Below are 25,939 nucleotides of genomic sequence, written 5' to 3' on the forward strand. Positions count from 1 at the left end.
TCCTGCTTCATCTGCTTAGGCAGTTTCCCCAGTGAAAGCAGAACACTTTTCTTTTTTGTCCCATCTAGCTCCTTCTGCAAGTGAGGAAGCTGAAAAAAAAGAATTACCTCAGTTTTACCTTTAACTAAAAGAAATTCTCATCCGAGTGTTATCTCTGAGCTGACTAGCGTTTGATGCCGCTGAACTACTCTAGAGCAGTGGTGCCCAACCACCGGGCCGCGGACCGGTACCGGTACCAATTGGTACCGGTCCGCGCAAGAAATAATGAACTACTTCCGGATCTTTTATTTTGAAAATCCTAAACCGGATTTTACCGATTACGTCTTGCGCGTCAAAATTGAGCCAACTTGCAGCAGAATGAGTAACAAAACAACATCGGAGGACAGTGAACCCTCGCTATTTCGCGGTTCACCTTTCGCGGTCTCGCGGATTTGCATCGTGCATTGTGTTCTGCATTCTGATTAGCTAAACAGTCTCTCCGCTTCTTCTCTACCTGTGTGTCAACAACGTTGCGGTATAATATGTACACGTACGTAAAACAGCTTCCCAGATTTAACATAATCAATGGTGGCATGTCGGTTTATAAGAATCTTTTTGCCCAGAAGAAAAAAGAGTGACAACAGGTACCGATAACTATGTTCTTCTCTCAAAAAAACACACCTGCACCGCAGGCTTTAGAAGAAGAAAAAAAAAAACGCTACAGAGCGCAGTCAGGCTGCAGCGGCTCAGTCAGAAGAGCAGTGAAATACACGTGAGTCACTATTTGTCCTACTGTACTTTTTTTTTTTTTTCATAATCATTTTTTATTTTCTCCCGTTCTAATCCAATAACTCAGGTCACGGTGGGGCGGCGCTGATCTCCGCAATTCGGGCACGGGAATCCACCTTCAGTTCGTATTAAAATTATTATTTTACAATACAGTAGTTATTTGTAAAAAAAAAATAAAAATGTTTATACAGTACTTTTTATTTGTTAAACAAATGTTTGGGCCTGTAAAAAGGTTTTGTTCTTTGGTTTCAATGTATTATGGAGTATTTTATTGTATAATAATTGTAAAAAAAATAAAGGTTCCTACTTCGCGGATTTCGCCTATCACGGGTTATTTTTGGAACGTAACCCCCGCAAAAAACGAGGGGGTTAGCCCTAACCCAGCCCCCACCCCCGCCCCCGACTCGATACTTACAACCCCCCCCCCCCCCCCGAAGCAAAATTGCGAAGGGCTGACCGGTCTGCGTGACTAAAAAGGTTGGGGACCACTGCTCTAGAGGCTTCAGGGATTTCCACTGCTGGAGTGAAGCGAAATGCTGGTCTTGTACTGCTGCTCAAAGTAAATAGTTTAGTGAGATCACTGTTAATTTTAATTCTGTCTGTAGGTCTGTAGGCCCAACAGTGAAATCGCTGCAATAGCCTTTTGTAATTGCAAGAATTGCCAGATAAGCGACAGGAGCTGTTTTTTTTTTTTATGTCACAAGATCAAGCAACAAACCCGTAAAAATAAATCACCAATGTTTATGAAGTAAACTGAGGTAAGATACATTGCCCACACTTACCAGAAGATTAGGACATGCTTGTAGTGCCTCCAGTACTCCAGGAATACTGAAAGCTTCATAACCTCTGACACGTCTCCTTTCCAAGTACCGAGGGTGAAGACCATATAGCTGTTCCAAGTCAGGCATCTTCTTCAAAAGAATCAAAAAGCTTCTATCTGTAAAACCTAAGCATTAAACATAATCAACTAGTGAATTGTTTATGAAGAGTATGATGGCTCATTAAAGCACTACAACACGTTCCATAGAACCTTTAGATGTCTTGCAATAGGGCAGAGCAACAAATCACAATTTTTGATTTCGGCTCTAGACAATACAAACATGAACCGACTATGTTTCAGATTATATTTGTACTTCAAAGACTGGTGATTCACACATGAAATCCTGTAGAATGAAAAATTCTTTTACATTAATTTATTCTTTTAATAAATAGATTAAAAGATAGATTGGAATAAGTGTACAAACAGGCAGTTTGCTTGAGGCAAAACAATGTTTCCCTCGGAACACAAAGGGAATTCAAATAGCTTGTTCCAACCCTCCCATGCCACCTAAACCTTTACAACACCAACACTAAGATACTTAGCTGGAGTGGGGATAGTTCACTCCCTATTTTGAGCACAATAAATTGTTATAACTCAAAGCAAAATGCATTCAGTTGAAATATAACCCATGCAAATGAGTTAAATAACTTAAATTTGATGCATTGAGTTTAATCCTGTGACAAAAGTTATTTGCTATATTATATAACAAATAACTGCTATGTGACAGCAGTTATTACATAGCAAGTTATTGATTACTTTCAACAACTTGAAAATATAATAGAAAATATTTTTGCTATTTTCACTTGAAAATAATAATTCAGGTTATTCTTTGAGTTATTTTTGTCACCATCTTGTAGCTTGACATGGGTAAAGGAGAAAATCTACAAAGCTGGAGAATTTAAAATGGTTTAAATTATTTGTTATGAATGAAACTGAATGTTTCGTCAAAAGGGCTCTTACCTGAAGGCATGTACTCCCACCAGCGACCAGCACAAAGATCCACTATTTTGATTACTCTCAGATACAGACTTACAGCTTCTCGAAGCTTTCTAGACAAACACTCCATACACACGATATCCTTCATGGGAAGGTACCTAAAATAAAAAGAGAATGTTCTTTATATATTTGCACTTTTAGGTTAGATCAAATATATGGTAGAGTTGGATCAATTAAAAAAACAGTCCAACCTTTTATTTACATAACACCAATTCACTATATATACTGTGTGTATATATCCTCCTGAGACCCAGAAAAAAAAAAGTTTTTGAATTTTTTTTTTTTTTCACTACATGACTCTTTGGAGTGAAAAAACATCACTACAATTGAAAAAGTTTCAAAACATGTTATTATTTATTTATTACAGTATGTCCTTTGGAGAGGACATCGGGACTCTCTTGTGGCAAATATGAACACATTTTGAGGCCCAGGATGTCCTCTCTAAGGACCAACAGGATTTAACACAGTGGCATGTATGGTTTCAGAGTTATGAACAAAAAAACCTATGTCCTCCACAGAGGACAAAAATGTATTGCTGGGTCTCAGGAGGATATATATATATATATATATATATATATATATATATATATATATATATATATGTGTGTATGTGTGATACATATACACATACATATATATACATATATTTTATATCCACACCTTCCGTGGAGGTGCGCACGCCCAAACCTAAATGTTATTGGTCAGTTTACGTTTGTAAATTTGGCAGCTTGGCACTTTTTTGTAAGCTAAAAATGAATAAGCGAAGTTTGAATCCTCCTGTAGTTCTAAGAGCGGTCTTTTGGATCCTGCCAGAGCTTTTTACCGTGTGCGCGGTTCTGGCGGGTTGCCATTTTATGAGCTTTTTGTGTGTGTGTGTGTGGGGTGGGGGACGGGGGGGGGTGGGGGTGGGGGACGGGGGGGGGGGGGGTTGGCGAACTGAAGAGTTGATGGGTCTCTCGGTTGAACAACTGTTTCACCAGCTACTGCTGCGTTCACACCAATGATGTAATGATGGCAAAACCTTCATACAAACATGGGTTTTTAATACCGTCGATCTCTGTATCCGGCTGCAGGCATTTATCCATCTTTTACATTTTTCCAGATTCCAGTTTTGAAAATGGAATAAAGTCCATTCAGCCATCTAAATGCTCTGTGTAAAGCTGCCTTCTGCATGTTCCCCACTGACAACTTTTAACATTTTTTTCAGATTATTTTCCACCAAATCTCTATGACCGCAGCAAACAATAATCAAATCTAGCCACACCACAGACTTGATGCACAGTGCATGGTAGACCCAAAAACATTGTCCTCCAGGTAAGGGGTGTTTACTATTTACTTCAGGACAAATTGTAACAAACCCACTGAATTGATTGACAGGCGTCATCATATCAACTGAACAAAGTACCTGACATTCAAAGTGCGTAACACAGGAGCCGAAACACCCCATGGCCCCCCACCTCAAAAATGAAACCGGCGCCGCTGATTGGGTTTCCCCCAGAAAACTTGCTACGGGAAAACATCGTCAGTGAAATGGTATTTAAACCCACAACTGTTCTTAAAAACAACAAATCAAAGAATACAATTAAAATGAATATCAATTACTAGGCCTGTCACGATAGCAAATTTTGCTCAACGATTAATTGTCTCAAAAATTATTGCGATAAACGATAATATTGTTTGAAGACCTTTTTACACTGATTTAATGGAAATGACGTAATAATGCATGCGATTTCCTGCTAAAGATAGATACACTTTATTTTCAAAAGAATATTTAACACTGGACCTGATAAACAAAATAAACAAAACAACCAAAAACAAAATGGATTCTCTGTCTCCATTAACAAAAAACTCACTTGAAAAAAAAAACTAAACAACATAAAGCCAAAGTGGAAATAAATACTGCATTCAACCAAAAGAGTGCAGATTATGAAGTCTGTATACTATGTTGCCCTTCAGTAATAATTAGATTTAAATAGAGAAGATGGGCAAATCCGACTACCTGATGCAATAGTTCACACTACATGATTTTTTGCTCCTATTTTTCCCCATACAACAATCTTAGAAAGTTGATCTTTCTAAGATTGTTTGGTGTGTTACGGTAGATCGTCGTTGCAGCTCCGATCTAAATCAGGGGTTTTCCCCGACTGGGCGCTTTAACGCAGCCTGTTGAATGTGACAGGCAGCCAATCAGAAAGCGAGGATTCTCCTCCTTGTTTTCTTAGGGGAAATTGGAGGGGAATCCCATAAATGGTGATAATTTAAAACAGACCACAGATATAAATGTCGCAATTATTTATTGAGATCATCAATGCTGCTAAATTTGATTTAATGGTTTCAGTATACATAAATTAAAATATTTTCAATTGTTTATCATTTAAACGTAAAATTTTAAGGAGCTGGCAAGTTTACTTTGTAAAAGTTCAAAAAACAATATTCATAGTTTAATTGTTTTCTTACCAAAGCAACAATCTGATGCCATGAGTGTAAGACTCATGGGTGTCCAGATACTGTGATTCTCCTTTGTAGAATGATCCACAGAAACAATTGAGCTCTTTCTCAGTGTCGAACATTTAATTTATTTTCCGCTACTCAATCAGCTGTCACCGAACTCTGCTGTCCCGCACTCAGCTGTCACTGAACATTCGCTCTTCTCCCCATCTGGGGAGCCTTTCAAAATAAAACATTTCCAAAACATTTTACATTTTCATAACTCCAATTTTCTGGCATGAGTTTAATCTTTGAGTTTGAGCTCTGTTTGTTCACAAACACAAATTAGTAAATTGCTTTTATGCTAGCAAATTAAGCAACTCACCCTCTCCCAGATTTCACTAAGTCTAACACAGAAACTGTTAGAGGTGCTGAAGTTTTAGCAGCAAAAATTTAATTCTATTCAAGGCCTCACAGCCTTGGACCGGCCCTGCACGATGAGTTAAATCCACTGCACTGCGCGCAAAGATGTGCAACAAAAGGGAGATTTTATTTAACGCTGCTAATGTGGCTTTAGTAGCTCTTCCATTTAGTGTTTGTGGAGTCTTTAAAAAGAGTCACAGAAACCGTTTTGGTTGTCCAAGCTTTAAGGATGAGTTTTTCAGATCTCCACGCAACCATGAGCATTAACTCTGGCTGACTAAGTGGGTAAAGAATTTGAGACAGTTTGGTGTATCATGTAACCAAAAAAAATAATACTAAAAATAATATAAAACCAACGTGATGCTTGACTATGAGGCGAGCACGAAAGCTCCCCACCAGGCGAAACCTGAATGATGAGGTTAGTGGTGGTTCGTTAATCACTAACACACCGGCCAACCAGGACCACAACACAGGGAAGACCGATACAGAGCCACACGCTGAGCAACACAGCACATAATTCTTTGTTCACAATTAGAAATCATTCTCACCACTTGCTCAACGCGCACCTCTGAAAGCACGACTTCAAGTTATTCCTGCGGTTCACATAGAGCTGCGCAACTAGATCTAACATGGTTCGTTTAAAGCTATTACCTTGATATAGAGTTCTCCAAAGAGACATAATTCCTCACATGGGGTTAATGTAAATATCCATACACGTCAGCCTGTCCAGTTTGACTGAAAGGAGATACGTGTGATCTGCGCTGAGGTAAACTGAGATCAAGCAGACGCATCACGCGAGGCAATGCGCAGAGGCGCCAGCTGTGTGATTGGTCCGCTCTCCGGCTTTAAATGCATAAAGTATAAACCTATCTTTTAGGAATAAATCAGCTCCGTCAGTGAAATGCTCAGAGCAACAGAGAAGTGTATATATATATATATATATTTTTTTTTTTTTGAGTGATTTTTTTTTTTTATTATTATTTTCCTAAAAACAAAAATAGGCTACGCTTAGCCTGGCGGAGAGGGGCCGGGGGGGCAAGGAAAGCATGGCGGGCAGATGTTCAGATGTTGTTATTATTGGGCCCCAGTCAGTGTTTTTTGTCATTAAAGACAAAAGGTTCATCTACTTGATGTGCGATCTGCTCACATATAAAACAAATGAATAAATTCCTGGATTCTCTGTTCAACTTGTTGAATATTAATGAAACTCAGTAGAAATTAAATGCAACTGAATAGCCTATGTCATAATTATCATTTAAAAATTAACGAGTAAAAATAGAAACGTCAGTTTTTTGACAGTCAGTCAAATGACAGTCAACAAAAGTGTCTAGAAATTCTAAAAAGAAAAAAACAATCTCTGCTGTGTACCTGAAAATATGACAAAGAACTTCATGGGACAGCTCATTGATGTAGTCCTTGCGTTCAAAGGATGTCAGGGCTTGTTCCTCCACAATACTGCCTACTGAGGACTGAAGTTTAGAAGTCTTCTTCCTTGGTCCCATGGCTTCAGTGTCACCACCTTGCACACACTGAAATGTGCACTTGTCCTTGTGCTCTTAAGCGCCTTTTGACATGAATGAGCCTCAAACCTACAAAAAAAAAAAAATTATAACTACGTTCAAACTCATTGTGATCACCGACGCCTTTAATAAAATGATTTAGTATTTTTTCATTAATTCTCTCATTTTTCTGCGAGGAGTCGATGTTGGTTGAACAGTTACAAATGTCAGTACATCTACTCCAACCTAAACACTTTCCTCAGTCAGTGTATGTAAATATATATAGGAAGAAAATGCTAAAGTAGGGATGGGTCATGATAATGAGCCAATGATATGCTAATGATATGCCAGAAGATGAAAAAAAAAAAAGTTTTTTGTTTTTTGTAATGGTTTTAAAACCAAGGAAACAAGTAACCAGTAGGGAAAGAGAAAACAAGTGCATACATAATCAAGAACAAAATAATTAGCTTACCACTACATGCTGTCTGATAGGGGCCACACATTGTCAAACAGTATTTTAAGTCCGACCTTTATCATCAATATAGTCACTTTATTGCCTTACAGCAATTGCTAGAAATGTAGTAGATGTATGAAGATTACTATTTTGTTGGACCTGAAGCAGGACCTTCATAAGGCTCTTGTGGATTTTTTTGTTTGTTTGTTTTTAAATGAATTGGTTTCTGACCTGACGACTGCACTCATGGCTAAATTGGAGAATACATGTCATTTTGTACCAACAGCCCTAAAAACCCTATTACTATCTTGTCCATTGTGTAATGAAGTTAAAAATGAACTTAGAATTTTCTTTTCTGGACCAATACAACAAAATTCAAAGCATCTGTACATTTGTACATTCAAAGCATGTACAAATTCTGTCAGACTTCTTATGTCAACTAGACTTTATTTTATTCTTATTTTCTTAAACATTTTCATGACACACAACAATATGGCCACAACCAATGCAGGTAAAAGGGTATTAATCCTCACACCTGCCGAGTATTTCTACAGAATATTTGCTCTCCAACATCTACAGGTCCCTCCAGAAAAGGAAACACCTTCTTTGGCACCTGCCTTATGTAAGGCCTCAGCTAAAAAGTAGGAAAAGCTTAGAGTTAGTACAAACAACTCTGCAACTGAGCAGAGTTACGGATATGTTGCAAAAGCAACTTGATTAAGGATAACGGCTACCTGGCTTTCTGAACCCGAATGCCTAGCATATGCACATACTTGCCCCTGAACTTGCTTTGAGTTTTCTACCAACCTCGTTTTCTGAAATGAGGCCCAACAGTCACTACTACCTCCTTTCAATCTGAATCAGCTCAAACGTAAACGCCGAGAAGTATTTAACAAACCATTAAGAATTCAGTTTTAAAATGCCGTTTTTAAAACAACGAAACTAAAAGTAATGCTTAAAAAACATTATCAAACAGAAGAGTTATTGATGAACAGAAAGAGCCTTACGTTCTAAATTCGCTCTTAAGCTGGGTCTCCCAGAAAATCCTGATGGCAAGTTCCAGCTGCAGTCTTTGAAAGCGTCTGGGAATTCCAGCAAAACTGAAAAACAAACTCGTACGACCTAACAAACCTACCAGTATTGCTTCTTCTGTTTCTGTTAGTGGTCCTTCTTTCTCGTCCGTAAAAGACTGTACATCCGGTTCTTCTCTTCTTCTTCTTCTTCTTTTGCTTCTTCTTCTTATTATTATTATTTTTACCAGCAAACTTAAGGTGCATTTACCGCCACCTACCGGACTGGAGTGTGATCATCAACGATAGTCAGAGGGAATTTTATTGTACACACGTAAGTGTGCAAATTCACAAACATACACACTCATGTGCACATATATGTATAAGTGTGTGTATGCACATGCTTACATTCATGATACCTTAAGGATTTTGTTTTGAATAATAGGTTTCTCCTCACTTTTGCTTTTAGGAATTCTTAATAATATCCAATTTCAGGGGATGTTTAGCTAATATATCTACTTCTTCATTTCTTTCAATACCTATACGTACAGGAGTCCAGACAAATCAAACAAGGCATTTCTTATTATGTAGCTGAACTATCCATCCATCCATGTTCTGTACATTGTTGTCCCTAGTGGGGTTGGGAGGGGTGCTGGTGCCTATCTCCAGCTAACTTTTCAGGTGAGAGGTAGGGTTCACCCTGGACAGGTCGCCAGTCTGTCGCAAGGCAACACAGAGACAGACAGGACAAACAATCATGCACGCACACACTCACACCTAGGGAGAATTTAGAGATCAATTAACCTGACAGTAATTTTTGACAAATCTGACAGTTTTTGGACTGTGGGAGGAAGCCGGAGAACCCGGAGAGAACCCACACATGCACAGTGAGAACATGCAAACTATGCAGAAAGATCCCAGGCCTGGAATCGAACCCAGGACCTTCTTGCCGCAAGGCAACAGTGCCACTGTGCAGCTCATAGCTGAACTAATAAACTTGAAAATTTACATTTAAACAGGACCGGCCAAAGTGTGCCCGTCGGTTGGAACCCAGCGTTCTGATGCTAAAAATTAGCATCAATGCTAAGTTTAGCTAACAATTACAAAATAGCATGTGGAGAATCACAAGAATGTTAACTAACATGGACTTGCACCAGTATGTTAAAATTAATGCATAAGCTAAAATTAGCCTGAATGCTAGCTTGAATGCTGTTAGTAGCATTGGGGCATCACTAGCATGTTGTCTGTCATTGCCTTGCTCCATTCAGTAAACTAAACATGGCTAAACAAGAAAGACAAAACACTTGGTTTTCAAGCTTGTGTAAATATAATTCTGAACTTATACAAGAAGTTGAAAAATGGCTTTCAGGTGAAGAACAACTCAACAATTCAGCTCAAATGGGTGAAGAAGCTGATTTATATCAGGCTCAGTTGTCCAGTGTTGAACCCTGCGTGAATAAAGAGCTTAATGCACCTTTAGTTTCTCAGCATTTAGAGTGTGATGAAAATGCTGATGTTGAGGATGATGTAAAGCCAAGTGACAGTGTTTCTAATGTTGACAGCAGAAGGTCTAGAGGAAGTCGTTCATCAAGAATTAAGTTCTCTGTGTCTTCTACATCTTCAGCTCGTGTTATAGCAGAAGCAGATATGGCTGTATTAAAGGCACAACACAAGCTGTTGAAACAAAAACATGCTTTAGAGGAGCAGGAGGAACAGCTAAGGAAAAAAAAAAGAAGAACTGGATTTGGAGATTGAAATTGCAGCCTCAATGGCTAAAGTTAAAGTGTTTCAGGGCTCTGTCTTCTCAAGTAACTACTGCTGCACAGATTAGATCTGATGGCATGAATTCATATTTTGAGCATGAAAATAAAAGATCTCAAATGATGAATGTTGATGCAGATACATTTGTACCTACAGCAGCTGGAACTGACCGTCATGATAAAGCTCCAATCTTTCAGTCCTATTCTTGTTTGGGTGCACGACCTAAAGACACAAAGGTTAAACAAAATCCAGACACATTGACTGACCAGGTGAAGATAAAAACAACACAAGTTGAAGTTCCAACAGACCGAATGTTTCATCAAACTCAGCCACAATCATCACATCATAAAAATTCATTGTCAGTTGATGAAAATAAACAACTGTTAAGTGTATTGGAAAGACAGAATGAAATTACAAGCTTGCTTGTAAATCAACAATCTTTATTTTTTCTGCCAAAACGAGACATACCGATATTTGATGGTGATCCACTCCAATTTAAGACATTCATGACAGCGTTTGAACACAGCATTGAAACAAAGGCGCACAGTGCCAAAGATTATTTATACTTCTTGGAGCAGTACACTAGAGGTCAGCCTCATGACCTAGTAAGAAGCTGTGTTCATATGCCTAGTGATTCTGGATATGCTAAAGCTAAATCTTTACTTCAAGAACATTTTGGTTGTTCATTGAAGATTATTGCTGCATATATGAATAAAGTTTTGTCGTGGCCTGCTTTGCAAGCAGAAGATGTAAAAGCTTTACAAGCATTCAGCTTTCTGCTCAAGGAATGCTGTAATGTGATGGAAAACAATGGCTGTATGCATGAGTTGGATGTCCCTGCCAATATGCAAGCAATCATCAAAAAACTGCCCTTTAAGCTGCGGGACAGATGGAGAAATTGATATGTGATTTACAGGAGAAGTTCAAAAGAAGAGTAACTTTCAGTGACATTGTTCGGTTTGTAGAAAGGCAAGTGAAGATCGCCAGTGATCCACTTTTTGGTGATATTCAAGATTCTTTATCTAGACCAAAGAAGGATGTAGGAATCTATAAATCACTTTTATAAGATTAAAGGAAGTAGTTTTGCTACTATTGTTGGAGATATGCAGAAGAAAGCTGACCTTGAAGTAAAGAAAAGACAAGAGACAGCTGTTATAAAGAGTTGTTTATTTTGTGGAGCTGGACAGTCCTTGGACACATGGCCTCGGGAAGGAGGACACATGGGGAGAAATTGACATTTCTGAAAGAAAATGGGGTGTGTTTTGGCTGTTTATGCACTGGGCACATCAGCAAAGACTGTAAAAGGCTACATCACTGTAAAGTGAAAATTTCGGTTTGATTCAGTGCCAGTATAGTTTTAGGGTTCCACAGTCACCAATTCCACCATGGTTATTTATCACACAAGAAGTTGATCTGCAATTGGGGGAATCTTTTAAAAAGGGAAAGACTCTAGAATGGGTTATAGTTAATAATTATTTTAGGAAGATTTAAAGATAGTATAATTATATATACAGATGGCTCTAAAGATCCAAATAGTGGCAGAACAGAACAGGAGCAGCTGTGAATATTCCACACCATAAAATCATGATTAAAAGGAGAACAACAGATCATCTAGCAGTTTTTGCAGTTGAATTATCTGCCATTATGTTAACTTTAGAATGGTTGCTTGATGATAATATTAGGGAAGAAAGTAAATATATAATTGCATCAGATAGTCAAGCTGCATTATTAAGTATAAAATCTGGCAAATCTTGTAGATTAGATTTATTATTAGGTATATATCACTTATTAGTTCAGCTACATAATAAGAAATGTTTTGTTTGATTTGTATTCCTGCTCATGTAGGTATAGAAGGAAATGAAGAAGTGGTAGATATATTAGCTAAACAGGCCCTGAAATCAGATATTATTAACTTAAGTATTCCTTTAAGCAAAAGTGAGGGTAAATCTATTATTCAAAATGAAATCCTTAAGGTTTGGCAGGAACAATGGGTTAATCATGAGATTTATATAAAAAAAACTGGTAGAGATTTATATAAAATTCAAAAGACTGAGGGGGGTAATAGTTGTATGAATGGAAGGCGGAAAGAAGAGGTAGTCATATTTCAACTTTCATACTGGACTTAATAGTTCTCTTTTCAGAATAGGGAAACATGAAACAGACTTGTAATTATTGTAATCAGATGGAAATAGTGGAACATGTCTTATTAGAATGTAATAAGTATTCAGAGAAACGTCAGCACTTAAAGTCAATACTAAATAGAGAGAAAATAGGATTTTCTATGATAAATCTTTTAGGAAATAAATCAAATTCTGTTAGAAATCAATTAATTAGATTTTTAAAAAACACTGGGTTATTTAATCGTATTTAAAGTTTGTATGTATGTGTGGGTATGCATGTGCATATACACACATACATATATATATATGTGAGTGTGTATGGATGTGAATTTGCACATTCGTGCATACCATTGAGGTGTGTATTATTAGATTCCCTCTGAGATCATTGATGATCACACTCCAGTCTCGTAGGTGGCGGTAAATGCACCTTAAGTTGGTTGCCATCCGCCAATAAAAAAAAAAAACAGGAGAAGAAGCAGAAGAAGAAGAAGAAGAAGAAGAAAACGGAAGCGAAGTCCAGGAAATATGGAGAATCCGGAGTTATCTTTCACTTTGGCTTATACCGTGTTTGCTGTTTGTCTCATCTTTACACCGAACGAATTCCGCGCAGCAGGTTTAACCATCCAAAATGCGTTTTCGAACTGGCTGGGCAGTGAGGATATTGACTTCATCGGGCATCATTTGAGGAGGACCAGCCTCACTGTGTTGATCCACAGTTCTCTTCCTCTAGGTTAGCTGTTAGCTGACTCTTGGTCAAAGACTTTCAGATTACAGAACGTTGATCCGGTAATCTTGTTAATTTAAAATCTAAATTACCAAGAGCTGGTATGTTTTCATGCATACAGCATGGGTATTCTTTCCAGTATAGATTATCTAAATATATTAGATTGTATATTTAGATAATAAATATATTATTTATTATATTTAACCCCATATATCTAATATTTTTCCCAGTAAATATTATATAATATTTACTGGAATATTAGATATTTAATGGAAAGCATACCCATGCTGTTATTCTCCCCAGGTTACTTCATGGGAATGTGTGTTGCTGCCCCAGAAAAGAACCTGATATATGTTCACCAGGTAGGTGCTGTTTTAATCAGTATTTTTGATTCAAATCAGACACAATATATGATCATATTCATCCTCTAATATTCACAGTTGGTCAACCTGTCATGCAAGAATTATAAGAGCCACAGCTGTTTTGAAACATAAGTGCAGCAATACAGACTGACATCCTAAGCTTTCAACAATCAAGTGAATTTAGGTCACCAGACACATTAGAGTACAGTGTATTTGACTAGTTTTAAATAGCTGTTTTTGCATGATCTTGTTGGGTCATTTCAGATCGCTTAAATGAAATTTAAGTCAGATTCCTGGCTGAGTCAGGGATCTCACTCTGCTTTGAACGAGTGTTAAATCGGGCCAAGAAATATTTTGATATTTTGATTATCTCAGCACACTAAGCCTCCAAGATATGTAAATATGCACTTAAATGGGCACCTTGTGTATCCTTGGATACTTATGATGTTGCTCATTATTCAAGTATAGCGGGATCAGTAATGCATAAGTTACAGATTTGAAGTAATGCATATTAAAATATAAACCACATTTTTAATTTGTGTTTAACACATTTTGAAAAATTCCACCCAACTGGGCTGCGTCAGGAAAACTAGGCTTTGCAGATTTTGGAATGGAGAACTGCCACACTCCATCATGATTCTTTTGTCATTTAAATTCACTCCATATCATACTTGTCACAAGTATTCAAAACAACAGTGATATTTATGCTTCTGCTGGTGAGCCTTAAGGACCTTTCAAATTAAAAAGGGGTTTTGGGCCAACTTAAAGTCTGCATCAGTTTTCTTACATTTCTCTCTGAGACACTATACAAAGATGGATGATCACTGAGGTTATATGTACCACAGATTAACACATAAATGTGACAAGGTCTGAGTCAAACAGACTGTAAACATGTTGATAGAGTGGTGACACTAGTGCATAATTCTGCACAATCGAACAATTGGCGCAAGAAGAAAATTTGAATTATTTGGGCCTGATGTACTTGACCGATATAACCTGCAGATGACAGTGACTACCGTATCTGGAGGCTTGGAAAGGGCTTTAAAGGCCAGCACCTGAGTGCAGAAGAGGATCACTTAAGTACTGCTCACTCCTATATGCACCCAAATGTGGACCATTCCATCGGCCTCCTAAACTGACAGTGGTGGTGTGTTCCTTTTATTTTTCACGCCACTACTGTGGCTACCAAAAATTAGATAAACATCAAGTTCAGTTTATTTATTCAAGTTGATAAGTTTTGTATCTAATCTGAACCCTATTGTATTGTGTTTCACCAGATTAGTGCCAGCTGGAGAGTTTTTCTCTTTCTCTCTGTGAGCCTTCAATTGACCAGCTGGCTGCTTGTCATTTACTGGTACTGCTGTCATTGGCACAACCATCCCATCAGCAGGACACTTAAAGCTCATGCACAGCTTCCTTATTCCACCTCTGGCCATGTGGCAGCCAGCATCAACAGAGAGTTCAGACGAATAGACAAAGTTGTGACAGGAGTGCCTGGAGCCCGAGTTATTGTTACAGATAGCTGGATACTGAAGGTGAGTGTAACAGTGATCTCTTCAATACTAGGTAAACAATTTCTGCAAGGAAAAAACTGCCTTATTCCTCAAACAAATGTGCTTCTGACAACTTGCATATTAATATTTCATTGAATTCACTAAAGGTCTGTCAAAATTCCTTTGTCTTCAACTTTTAGCACAGTTACTTTCATTCCTTTATATGACCCTTTTCAAGGTATATTTTTTTCTTTTGTCTGAGTGGGGTTGCCGTGATCAAAACTAGAGGCGGTCCAATTAAATATTTATGTGTGACCTTTATTTTGATGACAACCTTTTGTTTGGTGAGACATACATAGTTAATAAGGTATGAATAATTGATATCTTGATATAATAAATACTACTAAAAACCTTGATTTAACCAGGTAGTCACCATTGAGATTAAGAATGTCATTTTAAGGGAGACCAGGTAATGATGAACAGCAACATAAAACAACTGTTACAAACATTACATACAAATAACATCCACAAAATCTACCTAGAAAAAACCTTTTAACTCATACAGGCTGTAAACGTTTACATGTTATACATGCACTTAATCTGAAAATTTGGCACATTACTTGAACACAATGTGTTAAATTCTATCTAATCTAACGCAGATTAATCAAACCACTGTTTTGACCTAAAAGCCTCTCTTCTGTGGAGGGTTACCTAATTCTAGGGGCAGGCGACCTGTCAGGTTGCCCACAGTTGGAAAAGTTGCACATGTTGACAGGCGGATTTGTTGCAAATTTGATAAGAATATGACTGCTTAATTCTAATTTAACTAATTAATTATTAAATCATATTTATTTATGTAGCAATTAATTATTTAATGGTATCCATGGCAGCTCACACTTATGCAATGGACGGAACAGCTTTTAGCTCTCTTAACAACTAGACAAGCTATACATTATTATAGGACGTTGTTGAAGAAAGGACACAGATGTCATGTTGACATGGTGAAGGACTCACACCAGACTCATTCTATCCAGATTTCCACGGATTGTAGTTAGGCACAGAAAGAAACACTGGTGGTGCAACATTTGTGTCATTGGACTTCGAGGGCTGCAAAGATACTAACAAGGTTGCCTTCTTCTAAGACCTGGCTGCTGGCTGCTGGAGCTACTACAGATTAGCTTCAAAGGAGGAGTGTGAAGCTGGACTGCTGTCACCGCATTCTGGCATGTTGTCTGGGCCCCAACCAGCAACTCTGGCAGTTGTGTTGAAGCTCCACGACTTTCAAGACAAAGCTTGGATTATGCAGGAAGTGAGGAGGGCTCAGTCTCTGGTCTACAAACGTGCCCAGATCATGATGTTTGAGGATTTTTCTGCTGCTGTTGAAAGGAATCAGCAGGAGTTTTACTAGGTGAAGCAACAGCTTAAGAAAAGAGGGATTGTGTTTGCAATGCCATCCAGTTGGATGGCTGTGCTCGGGATCCAACATAATGGACAGGAAAAAGTCTTTAAACATCCCAAAGATGCAGCTGCCTTTTTGGATGGAACCCTTCTGGGTCGTATCCATCTGATCGAGATAAACATTCTCCCCCGCCTTTTGCATTACTTTTAGATGCTGCCAATATAGTTGTCAAGGAAGATTAGTGCAACTTTAAATAGTTCCAATTTATCTTTTATTTCGCATAACAAAAAGAACAAGTTAAAATACAGTTTAGTTTTCTCTGTTTAAAGGGGAGGATTAGCTGCACCCTCATTTCCTGTTTACCTATGACCTGCAAAGTGTAGGTTTCTTTTGGAATGGTGCATATAAGACCTTGACTCAATGTGGCTCAGTTGCGAATCAGCCGCTTTAGGTAGGGTGCCTTTACGAAATCTGTTATACGTCTCTTATACTAGAGCTGTGGTGCTGGTAACTATGCTTTTAAATAATATGTTAAACATCTGGTGTAAATTCAGAAAAATGGAAAGGGTATGACAGTTGTTTCTCCTCGCTAACTCCTATTTATGAGAATCCCAACTTTCAACCTGGACTTTGATCTGGTCTCGCTGACTGGTAGCGCAGAAGTATAAAAATTGTGGGAGACACGATTCAACGTAGGCTCAATTCTGCCCTCAATGATCTCAATGTAGACAATTCTGGTAGAGAAAAGGCAAATGGAAAACTGATGAGGGTATAATTGAGGACTGAGAGGCCTTGAGCAACCACCCCTCAAAGGTTCTGGTGTCGAACTCCTTTGGGGAGAGACAAAAAGTGTTAGGAGTGATCTATAGACTATCTTGTATAGACTCCTGAAGCTAGACATTGGATGAATCCAACATTGTCAGAACTTGGTATCAAACGTCAATCTGCTGTTGATTCATTTAATTCAGTGGTTCTCAAACTTTTTTCAGTGATGTACCCCCTTAAAAATATATTTTTAGTCAAGTACACGGGCAAAACATTTTTGGAATAAAAAAGAGGTACAGTGCTGTAAAATCACTGTCTGATTTATTAAAGCCAAACAACTTATATCAGTGAACCTGACAAATACATCCATATTGCAAACATTGCATGGTTAAACAAAAAAGAAAAACAGAAGATGGTGACCACCAGGAAGGTATAAAACCAGTCAAAACTGAAATATGCAAAACGCTGCTAATTTATATTGGTCTCTGTAATGGTACAAAATTAAATATATACTGTACATAAATAACTAAAATGTGTTCACAGAAAAAACTTGACTTGATGAAGTTTATAACTTTAATGCTGTCGTTCAAAACATCGTGAAACACAGGGCTCATTTTCTTGGACGCTAGCGCTTTCCTGTGTATCACACAGTGCGTCCACTTGATGTCGGGATTTTCTTTTTTAGTCCGCGCTATGAGCCCTTTCGCGCTGCCTGTCATTGATGCAGCCGCATCTGTGCAGACGCTGCTGCAGGATTTCCAGCTGATAGCGTTTTCAGTGAAAAACATGTTAACGACATTAAAAATGTCCTCTCCGGTTGTTCGCCCCTCCATTTCTTTGCAGAATAGGATGTGTTCACAGATGTCGTCCGTGTCAATGTATCTTACAAATGCAACAAGTTGCGCATTTCCACTCACATCTGTGGATTCATCCAGCTGCAGTGAAAATGAGTCGCCAAGTTTCCCCACAACTTGTTCGACAATGTCTGTGCCCATGTTATCTATTCTGCGGCAAACGGTGTCATTAGACAGAGGCACAGTTTTTAATGTATCCGCTGATTTTTTGTCCAGCATAGTTTCGGCCAATACAACAGCAGCGGGGAGCAGTAGATCTTCTGCTATGGTGAACGGTTTTTTGGCTTTAGCAACGAGCAAAGACACCGCGTAAGAAGCCTCCAGGGCTTTGGCTGATGTAGTGGAGGCTTTTCGCATTGTGGCTTGGGATGACTTGAACTCAGAAAGTTTTCTCCTGAAGAACTCCGGTGGCTTACCAACGTGACATCCATGTTTTGTGGTGAGATGCCGCTGGAGGTGTGCCGGCTTCATGCTAGCGTTGGCTAATTTCTCCCCGCACAAAAAACACAGTGCCTGAGGGGGGGTCAGAGATCGTGGACGTAAATCCCATTAAAACATACTTTTCCATGTACGTTCTGTACTTCGTCGGCTCTGGTTTTGCCTTCTTTTTCACTTTATCTGTACTTTCAGCATGCTACGCTTTAGCCACGTCTCCATAGTTACAGTGTAATCATGATAACGACAGGTCGTTGACGAGTGCCCTGGGTCCGTGGGTCAAACTAACTTGGTTGGGGGGGGTCCGTTTTATTTTAAAGGATATTGAAACTAAATGCTGAATATAAAATTCAGTGCATGAACACACATTTATATTTTATCGAACTTTTTACAAAATAATTTTTCCCAAGACTTATTATGAGGAGCCTATTGATTTTTTAAAGATATTTTGAAAAGCTTCACGTACCCCCTGCAGTACCTCCACGTACCCCCAGGGGTACGCGTACCCCCATTTGAGAACCACTGATTTAATTCACTGCTTCTGAAGTTGCCCTATATTCAAAGGTTTTGGGGCATAATAGCTCAACAGTTTGTTATAATTTTTAAGGCAATATGCTTCTGAGTATAAGAACATGTTTGTTGGGACTGAGTGAGCACAGTGATGTCCTGCTGACATCATTGTGCCTGGAAATGCATCCTGTCCATATGAATCAGTGTTAAAGCCCCCACTCTCAACCAGTGGAAGCAGACTGGCTGGTATTATTCTGTATGAAGCGTTCTCTACATTGTTGAAGGATAAGCCGTTTTTTATTTTATCTGACCTGGCATCCATTCATTACCTATAGGTGCCACTTCATCCCGCAGGATGAGATCAGGACTTATAGACCTGACCTGGAGTGAGAGTCCGATATTAAAATGATCTCAAACCTTACTATATTTGATGTATACTGTACTTCCTTAGGCTCCCTAGACTATTAATAAACATGTCCTTATAATATGTACTGTATATATATGTGTATGTATATATATATATCTATTGAGCTGGATAGCTCAATAGATAAGGCATCAGTATATCACCCGAGAGGGCAGGGTTCGAATCCAGTCTGGGTCCTTAGGCAAGACCCTTCAAGCTACTGCCTACCTCATACCATGAGAGACACAAAAATGCATAACATGCCGGCTCAGACGTCGCCCGGCCAAACAAGGTCTGCGTCAGGTGTTGGGGAACCAGAGCACCTTGATGACAAATGGGCTACTGGAACAAGACGGAAATGGGCGAGAGATGAAAATGTGGATCTGTTGGAATGCTACTACTCAAGTAACCCTAATCAGAGAGGTTACATGCAAAGACTGGTGAAGGAATGGTTACTTCGACATCCCCAGTCAACACTAAGCGCTAAACAACTAGTAGCTCAGTGTTCCAACATCCGCAAACGGCAACTGCTATCACAACTTGAGATTGACGAGATACAACACAAATGCTACGGCAAAAAGGAGGAACCTGGATGTCAGAACTGTGGGGACTTAACTACAAGTCCCCACCCAGTCAGGGGATACACGGCCCCATTGAGCTGAACGAGACGGCTGCTGACCTGAGAGAGAAAATCATGACCCGAATGACAACCAGACCTCCTCGGCGCCAATTACAACGAACCCCCTCAGCCAAATTATCAACAAGACTGGCTTGTTGAAGGTCATCCGCACAGAAGGGGTCTCACTCCCAGAAGGAACAATAGCAGACATAGAGGACAGTTACAAGTACCTAGGTATACCACAAGCAAATGGCAACCTCGATGAGGTCACAAGGAAAGGAGCCACAGCTAAATACCTCCAACGAATAAGGCAAGTCCTGAGAAGCCAGCTCAATGGCAAGAACAAAATCCGCGCAATAAACAGCTATGCCCTGCCAGTAATCAGATACCCTGCTGGAATAATTAGCTGGCCAAAGGAGGAGATAAAAGCCATTGATATTAAGACTAGAAAACTACTAAATGCATGGAGGATTCCATCCCAAATCCAGCACCCTGAGACTGTACACGAGCCGCAAGGAAGGAGGCAGAGTGTGGACTAGTGAGTGTGAGAACCACAGTCCAGGACGAAACAACTAAGATCCATAAATACATCAGGGACAAAGCCTCAACAGACAATGTGCTCAGTGAATATCTCAGACAACAGGGAACGGAGGTTGAGGTGCCAGAGATACCATCATGGCAGGACAAGCCCCTACATGGGATGTACCACCAGCAAATAACCCAAGTGGCTGATATCAGTAAATCCTACCAATGGCTGGAAAAAGCTGGACTCAAGGACAGCACAGAGGCCCTCATCCTGGCCGCCCAGGAACAGGCCCTAAACACCAGAGCAATAGAGGCCCAGATCTACCACACCAGACAAGACCCAAGGTGTAGGTTGTGCAAGGACAGTCCAGCACATAACAGCAGGGTGCAAGATACTGGCAGGGAAAGCGTACATGGAACGACATAACCAAGTTGCAGGCATAGTGTACAGAAACATCTGTGCAGAATATGGACTGGAGATCAAAGTGGGAAACACCCCCAAAGGTGGCGGAGAACGCCAGAGCTAAGATCCTGTGGGACTTCCAGATCCAGACAGACAAAATGGTAATGGCGAACCAACCAGACATTGTCGTAGTGGATAAACAACAGAGGAAAGCCGTTGTGATAGATGTAGCAATACCAAGCGACTGCAACATCAGGAAAAAGGAGCACGAGAAACTAGAGAAATACCAGGGCCTCAGGGAGGAACTGGAGAGGGCCTGGAAGGTGAAGACCACAGTGGTGCCTGTGGTCATCGGGGCCCTCGGGGCAGTCACCCCCAAACTGGACCAATGGCTACAACAGATCCCAGGAACAACATCAGACATCTCAGTCCAGAAATGTGCAGTCCTTGGCACAGCCAAGATACTGCGCAGAACCCTCAAGCTCCCAGGCCTCTGGTAGAGGACCCGAGCTCAGAGGATAAGAACCACCCGCGGTGGGTGAGAAGGGAATTTTTTTTTTTATATATATATATATATATACATATATGTCTATATATGTAGACATAACGAAAACAAAGAAATCATGATCTGACATAAATTTGTTATAAAAGTATTACTGATTAAACTTTATCTTTAATAGCATAAAGCTACATAATTTTTAAAGTTTAATCAGTAATACTTTTACAACAAATTTATGTCAGATCATGATTTCTTTGTTAATGTCAAGTTGTCATAACAAAGACATTTTGAATAATATCAACTTTGTATTAAAAGTGTCATGATTTACCGAATGACACTTTATGACAACAGTCATAAATATTCATGAAGATTTACTCTTGTTCATGCCAGGTGTCATGACAGTCTTATTCACAACCTGTCAAATAAAGTGTTACCGAGAACAATAACTAATTTGTTCAAAAGAAAAGACAGTCATTCCTAAGTTATTTATATAAAAAAAACTGCAGTTAAATACAAATAAAATTACTAGTATTAAAAGTAACTTTATTTGTATTTAAGATGATAATTTTACTTATAATGAGGTACTTTTTGTTACTCAAAAAGTACCTCATTACTTTTTGCTCAGAACGTTTGATGAGCAAAAGTTCAGCTCATCACAAAGGAAATGAGAACATATTGGCCTCAAGCAGTTTTTTTAAAGGGGCACATTTATAAATAAAAAGCAACAAAATATTATGTGTATAATGGGAAATTAATTTCCAATATTTTATGTCAGCTGCTGTTCGTTACTCCTATGTAATAGCTTTAAATAACTGATTCCAAACTAAGTCAATAGAAGAATTATAATTGCAAGTACCTGATAAAATTGACATTTACATTTGTTAAAATATTAAAGTTTACAGTATCTGATAAAACTGCTGCCTATACTTACAGCTAAACTGATGCATTAAATTCAGCAAGGGCTTTTCTTTTTCTCAGAAGTTAACTTGAACTAAGCTTGATAGATTTTGCTCCTCTGTCTTCCAGTTGATGCAACATCATGAGATCTTAATACAAACAAAGCTGAAAGATCAATCCTGTTTTTTCTGGTGTTTTATCTTTATTCATTAATGGATATTATTTCAAATGTAATTGAGTAACTTTACTCAAAATTCAAGGAAAAGTAAAAGTTCAGGTTTTGTATACAACTTAAAGGACAAATTAGACAAACTGTAATTACAGCAATAGATGTAAATGTAACTTATTACTTTCCACCCCGTACTGCAAAACCAAAATATTTATTTTTTCCACATTGTGAAGTGCTTATACCTTCTGCGTTATCCATACAGGTAGCCTAGAGTCTATGTATGATTTTATACATAAGTACTGGTAGGTCTGTACTTATGCCATGATTCTGTTATTTCTTTCCATTTTTCCATAGTTAACTCATTCTGCAGATCTTCATCCCATTCTCTCTTGAGACCACTAAGTTTTGGTGGGTGAAAATGTCTCTGAAGGAATTCTTAATTTTATTTTCCACCCGAAATCGTAAATTTAGGGTCTAAACATATTCAAAAACTCACACCAAACTTTGCCTAAAATTGTCTCCAGCATGAAATTAAACAATTTTAATGGAATCGCAAGTGGGTGTGGCCAAACTGCTCTACAGCGACCCCTAAGGTACGATAGGACAAACTACACATCTTAGAGATCTGAAAGTTGGTATGTAGGTAGATCCCCCAACCCCCAAATTATGAAAAAAAGTATCTTGGAGGTATGCCGTAATATGCACAGGGAGGCGGCAAAGGGCAAATTTTACACACCTTGAACTTTAATGAACTCCTAGGGATTTTGAGCTGCCTGCTTCATTTTTGGTCAGTATGCAGTAACAGGTGGGGAATTAAAGCATGCCCCTAAACTGACAATCACGTTGGACTGTCAAAATAAGAGCATCCATATCCTAGAAAATGAAAAACCTTCATATTTTTCACATCAAGTAATTGCTGTTTTGGGCTTTATATGACTGGTTTAACCGAACCACTGTTGCACATGGGATTAGTGTGGTCTTTTAAAATTTAGCTTACTGAAAATTTCTAAGCCTCATCATTACTTACTTACTCTGAAAATAGACTATAATGTGATATTGGCTTATAACAAAGACTTCCCTGATGGTGACAGAACACATTCTCATGGCAGAGTCAACAAGCTAACCTCTCTGGTGGGAGGCCAGCATGTTGTTATTGCTAACGTTAGCACTAACATTAGCAGTGCAACGCCTCTCACTAGTGCACTGCTTTGCAAGGGAGTGCATTGGCATTAAGCTTTTCCCTTAAATAAGCATTTAGTTGTTTTTTTTATTTATTAGCTACGTTTAGTATACTGAAAAAGCAAAAATCTTTTGAGGTAAAAAATTGGTGCTTTTACCTCAAATGCATTATTTTCTTTGTCTTATAGAGGAATTTTAATTGCATTTTAAGATAATTTGACTTTTGTCTGTTAGAAAGAGCAGTTATTCAAAAATGCCGGCTCTTTTTCTGTTTGTAGGTGACCACATATCACATTGACATGGCCTTACAAAGTGATTGTCATGTGACCGTGACAGATTCCAGGCAGCATCAGCTGAGCCCAGATTCACCTTCCCCCATAGAGATCCTGAGCTTGAGGGTGGAGAGCATTAACCCTACAGTCAGACCATTCAATATTAGGTGTGTGTGTATGTGCTTGTACACAATTCATTCAATAATTCTGTATAAATGGTTTAGTGACCAATTGGTTATTTTTTTTGTTTCTGTTTTTAGTCTTAACTCAACAGATTATACTGATTTGAGGGTAAAGCTCCGAGCTCCCATCAGAACTTCTCCCAATGTTGTGATCCACCAAACAATGAGTGAACTCTTTCTGGAAACCTTCAGAGCTCAGGTGGAGCTCAATCAACGATACACACTCCCCAGTGGGCAGGTAGTATTCTGAATCTCTTGCAAATCAGAGATTTTGTTCAACAACCACAAAGAAATATAAGCAAATGCATTTTGCTTACTCTTCCTATATCTACAGGAAGTGGAACCCTGTATCGGCTGCATGCAAGTTCCAGCAAGTACCAAGTTGGTTAGACTCTGCCAAACAGCAGGTAAGAGCTTACATTTGTGAGTTTCTGACATTGTTTATGCTTATGTCAGAAACAATGACACATGTTTTTTTCCCTTAGAAAGACATAAGAAATCACTTTTTAAATTAAGGCTTATTAGTTTATAGTATATCTTCAGAGTAAGTAATGGGAAGACTGTGTTCATATTTGGGTCTATAATAACCAACATCACTGTCTGTATCTTGACTACAGGAATAGACAATGAATCAGAGTGCCAGCAGTGTTTCTGCAGACCCATGTGGTGCCTCTTTTGTTTGGGTCGATGGTTTGCCAGTCGCCAGGACCAACAAAGACCTCAGACTTGGTTATCCAGCAAGGTTCCCTGCCCTACATGCAGAGCCAAATTCTGCATACTAGATGTTTGTATGGTCCACTGACCCACAATATTAAAATGACATATTCTCAGATAAACCCACATCTGTGTCAAGCAAAGAAGCCATATAGCAGCACCGAACGGGACACTGCCTTCATTATGTGGCCTTACTCATGAACTACAAATGTATTCTACCGTCTCAAATGATCTACAACATTCAGATCACATACCCTACAAAATAAGAACCTTCATATCATATTTTTCACATCAGGTAATTGCTGTTTTGGGCTTTATATGACTGGTTTATAACCTGTCATATAAACAGTCATATATATATATATGTACACACACACACAATTAGGTTCAAAATAATAGCAGTCCCACATTACTAGCAAGATAAATCACTGTTTTTGTTTAAATTACAACTTCTACACTGCAAGTAATTCTCTAGGAGGTTTAGTAATGGTATAGAAAACCAACAGGCATGATATGCAAGCTGCTGATTCTGTGAAACTGAATCATTTACTGAAAGGGATGTGTTCAAAAAATAGCAGTGCTGAGTCCAATTAGTGAGGTCATTGATTATGTGGAACCCCCCCCCCCCCCCCCAAAAAAAAACCAAACATGTGAAACAGGTGACCCTTATCAAGGGTCAAAGATCAAGGCAAGTGATGCTGCATAAGCTGGAGGTGTATTTGTTTTTGGAAAAACAGAGTAACATGGGTCGATCAAGTCATTGTTCAGAAGAAGAGCGTTTTTTGATCAAAAAATTAATAAAAGAGGGGAAAACCTATAAAGAAGTGTAGAAAATTATAGGCTATTCAGCTAAAATGGTATCAAATGTTTTAAAATGGCAGCCAAAACCACAAAGTTGAGTAAGAAAAAGAAAAACTATTGAAATGGATTGGAGAATAACCAAAATGGCAACGGCTCATCCAATGATCAGCTCCAGGAGGATCAAAGAAGATCTGCGATTGCCTGTGAGTACTGCAACAATCAGACGATGTTTATTGAAGCCAAGCTACCAGCAAGAAGCCCCGCAAAGTGCCATTGTTAAAAAAAGACATGTACTGAAGCGGCTACAATTTGCCAAAGAACATATTGACTGGCCTAAAAAGAAATGGCATAATATTTTGTCGACTGATGAAAGTAAAATTGTTCTTTTTAGTTCTAAGGGCCATAGACAGTTTGGCAAACGTCCTGCAATCTCTGAATTCAAGCCGCAGTACACAG

At 38.7% G+C, this 25,939-nt stretch overlaps 2 protein-coding genes across 5 annotated transcripts in view; one reads left to right on the top strand and one right to left on the bottom strand.

Moving 5' to 3' along the window:
- fbxo38 (F-box protein 38) overlaps positions 1-8,645 on the bottom strand; it is a 44,519-nt gene extending 35,874 nt beyond the window's left edge. For 2 of the 3 annotated variants that reach the window (XM_032555599.1, XM_032555601.1), the window contains exons 1-4: positions 8,523-8,645; positions 6,803-7,023; positions 2,549-2,682; positions 1,551-1,714 (exon numbers count right to left, since the gene is read on the bottom strand). In XM_032555599.1, the coding sequence (XP_032411490.1) occupies positions 1,551-1,714; positions 2,549-2,682; positions 6,803-6,936 (432 nt within the window). In that variant the 5' untranslated portion in view covers positions 6,937-7,023; positions 8,523-8,645. Of the gene's footprint in view, positions 1-1,550; positions 1,715-2,548; positions 2,683-6,802; positions 7,024-8,394 lie in introns of all 3 variants that reach the window. The other variant, XM_032555600.1, reaches the window with a different exon arrangement.
- Positions 8,646-12,757: 4,112 nt separating this feature from the next.
- Positions 12,758-25,313, top strand: tmem129 (transmembrane protein 129, E3 ubiquitin protein ligase). Of its 2 annotated transcripts, none has more exons than XM_032555602.1 (7): positions 12,758-13,008; positions 13,306-13,364; positions 14,642-14,899; positions 23,793-23,953; positions 24,047-24,206; positions 24,303-24,375; positions 24,586-25,313. In XM_032555602.1, the coding sequence occupies exons 1-7, from the start codon at positions 12,804-12,806 to the stop codon at positions 24,768-24,770; spliced, it is 1,101 nt and encodes a 366-aa protein (XP_032411493.1). In that variant the 5' UTR covers positions 12,758-12,803; the 3' UTR covers positions 24,771-25,313. The 2 variants fall into 2 exon arrangements, with proteins under 2 accessions (XP_032411493.1, XP_032411494.1); XM_032555603.1 differs by having other exon boundaries at positions 13,001-13,064.
- Positions 25,314-25,939: the final 626 nt, after the last annotated feature.

This window comes from Xiphophorus hellerii, chromosome 23 (assembly GCF_003331165.1).
Source record: "Xiphophorus hellerii strain 12219 chromosome 23, Xiphophorus_hellerii-4.1, whole genome shotgun sequence".
In the NCBI taxonomy this organism is placed as follows: domain Eukaryota; kingdom Metazoa; phylum Chordata; class Actinopteri; order Cyprinodontiformes; family Poeciliidae; genus Xiphophorus; species Xiphophorus hellerii.